Consider the following 6,620-nt stretch of genomic DNA (forward strand, 5'->3'; position numbering starts at 1 on the left):
ATTATTTAAAACAAAACACGGGGAGCATGACCTTTGCCTCAACTACATATTGCTCGACAAGACTCAGGAAACTCCACTCTAACCTCTCAACCCCTGGGCTCTTTGAGAAACTAAAGGGCTGTGGTTATTAGAAATGGTCTTTGTTTCTTTTAATGTCTCGAAAGGATTTGGAAATAGTAATGTAATATAACATGAAGAATCTCTCTACTTAAGCCTGAGAGGTAAACGTGGAGGCCTAAATATTTTGAACTGAAGGTGTTTCCTTGTAAACTTATAGACGTATTCCTCTTGAGAGGAATGTATATAAATTGTAGATGTATACATACACACATACTTCTCCAGAACAATTTAGTGGATGTGCAGGTTCCCCCCTCCCCAAAGGAGTAAACTTGAGAGTCATTCCAAGCTAATGTACTTTCTAAATTTCTTTCCCCTTTCTTCTTTCCCTCTTATATTGCTAGCAATAATGGAATCCTCTGGGTGCAAGCCAAAGAAAAATCTGGGAAACAAGACCAGACTTCGCAGCCACCCCCCCCTTTTTTTTCTGAGAGTACCTCTTTTTTCTTTTTAGTTTCTGATGAATGACTATAATTTATTTCTACCAAATTTAAATAAGTACTGCTGCCTTGTGTATTTAACTAGGCAGGCAGAGGGAACTGGTTTGTTTAGGAAGCAGTGACTGAGAAACCCTGGCCAGGCGACAGAGGAGGGCAGAAAGAATCCAGACCAATTTGTATGCAGTATATTTTACTCCCATGAAATAAAACACATTTTTTTCATATTTGCTGAAAAGTAAAACAATAATATTGTACGAAATGTTATACACAGGGTAGGTTGTACATAGCAGTTTCAGGAACATCATTGCATCCACCAGAGAGACTATTCTAAAACTGATATTCACACATTTTTTTATAATAATAATATGTTAGAAACATACAGTGTGGCATTTAGTATATACATTCCTTTGCTCGCAAGCAAAAAATCCTAATCGCTTCTGTATAACATGCTTTATTTTAAAGCCTAACCTTTAAAAACACTGTTGTGATATTACTAACAACTGCTTTTTATAAAATTAATTTGACATTTCGATATATATACATCCTTTCAGTCATTTTAATGTTAACAACGCTAAACTTAAAAAATAACAAGCTTATAGTAATGTTAAAATGTCATATCCAGTCAAACATTTGTGTGTGTCCTTGCAACTGTTGGAAATACTTTTTAGTGAAAGATGTCAGACATTGAGGAAATTCCTTTGAAATCAAAGGAGCTCTCTTTAATTCAGTGGTTTCCCTTTTTCTCTATATCTTCTCTCTCTCTCTCTCCCTTTCTTTAGTGCCCACGACCTTCTAGCGTAATTCCCAGTCTTTCAACAAGGGCAGAGCTGCCCTATCCGGCACGGTCCTAGAATCCCGGCGCAGTGCGCGGCTCACACGGGCCGGTCCACGGCATACTGGCAAGCACTCAGGTTGGACGCCGGGTTCTGCACGCTGGCGTAGCCGAAGCTGGAGTGCTGCTTTGCTTTCAGTCTCAGGCTGGCCAGGCTCGAGTTACACGTGTCCCTATAAACGTACGGAGGAGTCGGCGGCGCGTAAGGACAGGCGGGCGTGGGCACCGCGGAATTCAGCGACGGGCTGCTCAGGTTGTTCAAGTTATTCAGGCTGTTGAGGCTGGAGCCCGGGACGCCGGTCACCGCTGAGGGTACCATGCTGGACGACATGCTCATGGACGAGATGGAGTTGGGTGGGGAGAACATGCTCTGGGATGACAGGGGGTTGACGTTCATAGAGTTGAAGAAAGGGAAGCTCTTGGTGGACAGGGAGGCCGACGTGAGGCCCTTGGCGGCCCAGTTGTTGTACGAATAGCCCGGGTACATGTCGTCGTAGGGCTGCATAAGCCCGTTGAACTGCGGCCCAAAGCCATTCTTGCACAGCTCGGCCTGCTGGTTGCGTTCCCGCTTTCTCCATTTGGCCCGGCGATTTTTGAACCAAACCTGGGGGTGGAGGGCAAGGGATCAAACAGACGCCACAGATCGGATTAGTAAAACCTAGATCCAGGAAAGCACCAGCAACCACCCCCGCTCGAACACACACCCGCACACCCTCCCCGCCACAGTTCCCCACCCCCACCCCACTGCCCCGTGCCCCAAGCTGCCAGAGCCCCGTCCCAACGCAGGGGGCCAGGCCGGTTCAGGCCTGTGAGCCCGGGCTCTGAGTTGTGCCACAAACCCCAGCACACCGCCTGGCGGCCTGCGAGTGGCTTATTCACTATAAGCCTCCTCAGGATCCAAAAACACTTACTGCAAAATAAACTCAGAGCAGCGGGCTTTCCGCCCAACCCTTCCCCGGCCACCTTGCAAACTTGCTTGCATTCCAAAGCCACTGTGATGAGGGCAAGGGGCTGGGAGGCCACCTCTCTCTCCTACAACTCCTCCTCCCCTCTCGAATCTCCACCGCCACCCCCTACTCCACGGAACGTGCGCCCTCAACAGGCGCCAGGCCACGACCCCCTTCCTCGCCTAGCAAAATAACCAAATAAAAAGTAAAAGACCACCTCCCCGACAGCTAATTAAACTCCGCGAGCCTGGCGTGTAAATCTCCGGGAACCCGGGAAGAGTCGCTTTGCAGCCTTCCCCTCCCTTCGCTCCAGTCCTTCATACCCTCCGCCCACCCCAGGCCAGACCCGCGCGCCCGGCGCTGCTCCGGCCGGGCCCGGCCTAGTCGCTGGGCTTTGCGGGCGGCCGCCCAGCCCCGCCAGCCCCCACCCGTGTCCGGTGGCCCAGACGCAACCCCATTCTCAATCCACATCGGGCCCGCCCGTAGCCCCAGACGGCGGTTATTGTGTATTGGAGCGAGGCCTGACCCGAGATTTCCGAGCTGACACCGATGATGTTTCACATTACACATCTCAGCCAGGCCCAGCCACCTAATCCGCTTTTTTTCCCCCCCTTTTTCCCTTTCATTCTCGATTTCCTTTTTATCCCCCTTCCTCTTTGCACCCGACAGCTATAAAAAGAACGCCTCACTGCCCACTCGGCTGGACAAGCAGCGGGCCTGGAAGGAGGTAGTCCCAGGGAGCCTGAGCACAGCGCTACGGCGGCAGGAACTTGGAAGGGGCTGCTGAGAAGTCGGAGGGGGTGGGGGGAGGGTTTTCCGAAGGATTCCGGAGACCCCATAGATTGTGTTTTCATTTTAATTACTTGCCATTTCTACCCTGGGCCGTCTAAACTTTGCCCAGGCGAGAAGAGTACGTGTGAGGCCCGATCCCCAGATGCGCGTGAGAGCTACAAAAAACTGACCTTGTGCAAAAAAACACGCGGTCCGGGCCTGAGCCGTAGCTCTGCGCTGTTAAACTAAAACCATTTCCAACTTCAACCTGGCTCATTTATCCACTAGCACAGCCTCATTCCCTGCACACATGCCACTCAGAGAGTGCCTTCGGTCTCTCGGCTTTGGGAGTGCATTTTGGTCTCATTTCATCATTATTGCTAGAGTGTTTTCTTCTGTTTTCTCAGCTCTAACTGGGGGCTCTTTTTCTATCCAGAGCATTTTTTTTTTTAACAGCAAAGCCTCTGGCTCCTGCTATGCGTGTTTTCTGCTTCCAGAATCCTAACCAATTTGGAGTTTTCCACCGACCAGCACAAACCAGGATATTGGGTAATTTAAGTTCATTTTTGCCAATCCATAAAGTACAGATTTGCTACAAAGGTAAGCCCTTTCTTTAATAAAACTATTATGATTGGGAGGAAGGGTGTGAGTAACAGTCTCCTGAGAAAAGATAAATAAACCAAACCGAAAAGTCTTTCTTCTTTTCTTTCTAAGAGGACCGGCAGGGTAGCAGTTGTGTATTAAAACTGCTTCCGCAGATCACAAAACCAGGGGATAGGGTGTGGAAGAGATCTGAATGGCAGAAAAACCGCAAAGACTGTGTAAGGAGGGAGAGGAGAGGAGAGAAAGGGCCGGGCTAGGCCTGGCGCGGAAGTTTTCCAGGGAGGGCAAACCCCTGCGTGTCTCAGGCGGGTTTTCCTTGTTAAAGGCGCTCAGGTTGGAGCCTGTCCTCGGCTCCTGGCCTGGGACGGATCTTATTAGCGCTCGTCTGGCGAATACAAGCCGGGAACACAATGCCCTGTGTAGGGGAATGCACGCGGCCGCGTTTGGGAGCGCGCAGTGGGTCGGGGCGTGGAGCCGGAGCCGCTCCCGGCGCCTGCGCCAGGCCCGCGGCCAGTCTCGGAAGAGGGAGCTGTAACCTCGCAACTAGGGCCGCCGTGAGAGGCCATCTGCCTTTGCAAAGGCACCCACCCGAGCCCTCCCGGACAGCGCTGCCTTCCACACTCTCTCCCGGGCTACAGGGCCGGCATCCCCGCAACGCCCTCCCCGCTAGCCCTCCCAGCCTCCGTGCGGGCTCCTACCCGGACTCGGGCTTCCGTAAGGTTGGTCCACACGGCGATTTCTTCGCGCGTGGACATGTCCGGGTAGCGGTTCCTCTGGAAAGTGGCCTCCAGTTCCTGCAGCTGCTGGCTGGTGAAGTGAGTCCGCTGCCGCCGCTGCCTCTTCTTCTTGGACGGGTCTTCGGCGCCCACGTCCTCATTCTTTCCCTGCTGGCTCTTATCTTTCTCTGAAAACGAAACACACAGAGGTCCCCGTCAGCATGCCCACCTGCTACCCGCGAACGCCAACTGGACCAGGCGGCAGAGGCCGGGGAAGAGCTGGGCTGCCTGGCGGGGGAGGAGGGTGTGGAGCGGCCGCTCCGGGCCAGGGAAAGAGCTGCGTCTGCAGGGTGTGCAGACGTGAGTGTGGGTGTGCGCGCCCCACCGCCTCTCTTCCCCCAGCGCCGCACGTTTTATTTACACGTTTATCTCACTGCGACGGCACACTCATTTTTATAGCCTGTGCTTTCAGGTATATTTATAAGCTTCTGCGTGGACACACCAAATCTCCCGGGACACCCACACGCGCGCGTTTTACAGAACCCCCTCGTAAAAAGCTCAGATTTCGATGCGGTTTCGGAAGGCTAGGAAAAGTAGGCTTCGGGATTCGGCGAGGCACCCAAGTTCCTCTGCCCTTTAGGAAAACCGCCTGTTCTTCTGAGGCGTAGTTTCACAAATATTTTTCTAACAAGCGGAGCTTCTTGGTAGCTGAAAGCCGAGAGCAGAACAGGGGACGCATGGGGGCTCAGGGAGCGGCCTCTGAAGGTCCTCGAATGGAGATACTGGGATTTTTGTGACCCAAAAAACAGAAAGGAGGCCAGGATCGGAATAGGGAGGGCGGCAGAACTGCCCGCGTGGATCGCGCCACCCCAGCCGGGCAGTCCAGGCAGAGCGAACGGGACGAGGGGTCAACACAACCCTGGCACCAGAAGTTCTGCGGGGAGCGGGCTACAGGACCACTCCCACCACGCCTCCCCCAGGAGGGGCCGACTTCCTCGGGGGCGAGAAGGGCCGAGCGGCGCGGGGCCACGCGGCGCCTTACCTGCGGCCTCGGGGCTGGAGGTGTCAGAGATGGTGTGCACCTCCAGCCTGTGCTTGGAAGAGTCCAGGGAGCGGGTCTGACCGGGAGCCAGGACCGAAGCCATGGCCAGCGGCTGGGGATGGTGACAGGAGGAGGACGAGGAGGCGGCCAACAGCTTGGTCCCTGCTGCTCGGTGCTCCAAGTGCAGCGGGCCTTTCATGCAGTTCATGGACGAAGGAGCGCGCCGCCCTACGAGTCCTGGGCTGCCGCCCGGCCGAAGCCCCGCCGCCGCCGCCGCCGCCGCCTGCTCCGCTTCCCGCTCTAGGCGCGGAGTTTCCTCGCGGTGGCCGCCGCGGGCAGAGCAGGGAACACAACCCCGGCAGAGTCCTCGAGCCGAGCCGCCCCAGTCCCCTTCGGAAGGCTCAAGCGAAAGGGTCCGGCGGCCGAAAGTCAGCGTGCCAAAGGAGACATGGGGATGTGGGTAGGAGAGCACGGTTCGGAGCGTCTTTGGGGAGCAGGCTTCCAAGCTCCAAAGCGAAACAAGAGTGGGCAAAGACCCCTTTCTTCCCTCCCTCCCTCCCTCCAGTACCCCTCCAATAAGGAAAGCTAACGCCGCCGTTTGGGCTCTGCCCGCCCCCCGCGCGGCAGCCCTGACAGCGAAGTGTCAAGAGTGACAGGGACAGGTAGCTGTTATTAGATCTCCTGCGGCGGCGGCGGCGGCAGCGGCGCGGGCCTCTGGGCGCACCCTCCGCGGTGCTCACACGCACACTCCCTCGGGCGGTCGAGCTCGAGCCCGGCCTCGCCGCAGCTCAGGTCCCAGCACCCAGGCGAGCGACGGACCAGCTCTGCAGCTCCAAGCTTCCCTGTTGGCCTAACATCTTAAAACCAGAGGCGGGCTTCCTGGTGCCGAGACGTCACTCGGCCGCTGCCCTCCCCAACCCTCCCCGCCTCCTCCCAGACCCTTCGCCGGCTGGAGTGACGTGACTCCGCACCAATCAGGAGCCCCCGAGCCGCGACCGAGGGACAGTCCTGTCTGCACCTATCAGCTGTGCGGGGCCGGGCTAATACCTCGCTGTGCCCGCCGAGTCTACACCCGGCGGCTCCCGGGAATTCTGCTCCGGCCCGGCCAAAGACGATCCGGCTTTTAGTTCTGGTGGGGAGGTGGAAATATGC

At 55.4% G+C, this 6,620-nt stretch overlaps 1 protein-coding gene across 1 annotated transcript; it reads right to left on the reverse strand.

The window, feature by feature from the left end:
• Window positions 1-730: 730 nt before the first annotated feature.
• On the reverse strand, window positions 731-6,343 carry PITX2 (paired like homeodomain 2). Its single transcript, XM_004269564.3, has 3 exons — window positions 5,469-6,343; window positions 4,409-4,614; window positions 731-1,993 (listed from the first exon to the last, which is right to left on the reverse strand). The coding sequence occupies exons 1-3, from the start codon at window positions 5,674-5,676 to the stop codon at window positions 1,430-1,432; spliced, it is 978 nt and encodes a 325-aa protein (XP_004269612.1). The 5' UTR covers window positions 5,677-6,343; the 3' UTR covers window positions 731-1,429.
• Between the last annotated feature and the right edge of the window lie 277 nt (window positions 6,344-6,620).

The sequence above is a fragment of the Orcinus orca genome, chromosome 4, assembly GCF_937001465.1.
Source record: "Orcinus orca chromosome 4, mOrcOrc1.1, whole genome shotgun sequence".
Classification (NCBI taxonomy): Eukaryota; Metazoa; Chordata; class Mammalia; order Artiodactyla; family Delphinidae; genus Orcinus; species Orcinus orca.

Excerpts from the sequence above, each read along its gene's own strand:
- PITX2 (XM_004269564.3), bottom strand. The coding sequence starts at position 5,676 with ATGAACTGCATGAAAGGCCCGCTGCACTTGGAGCACCGAGCAGCAGGG. Across the intron at positions 4,615-5,468 it reads CTCCAGCCCCGAGGCCGCAG|AGAAAGATAAGAGCCAGCAG; the intron begins GTAAGGCGCCGC and ends TTTCGTTTTCAG. Across the intron at positions 1,994-4,408 it reads TTACGGAAGCCCGAGTCCGG|GTTTGGTTCAAAAATCGCCG; the intron begins GTAGGAGCCCGC and ends CTCCACCCCCAG.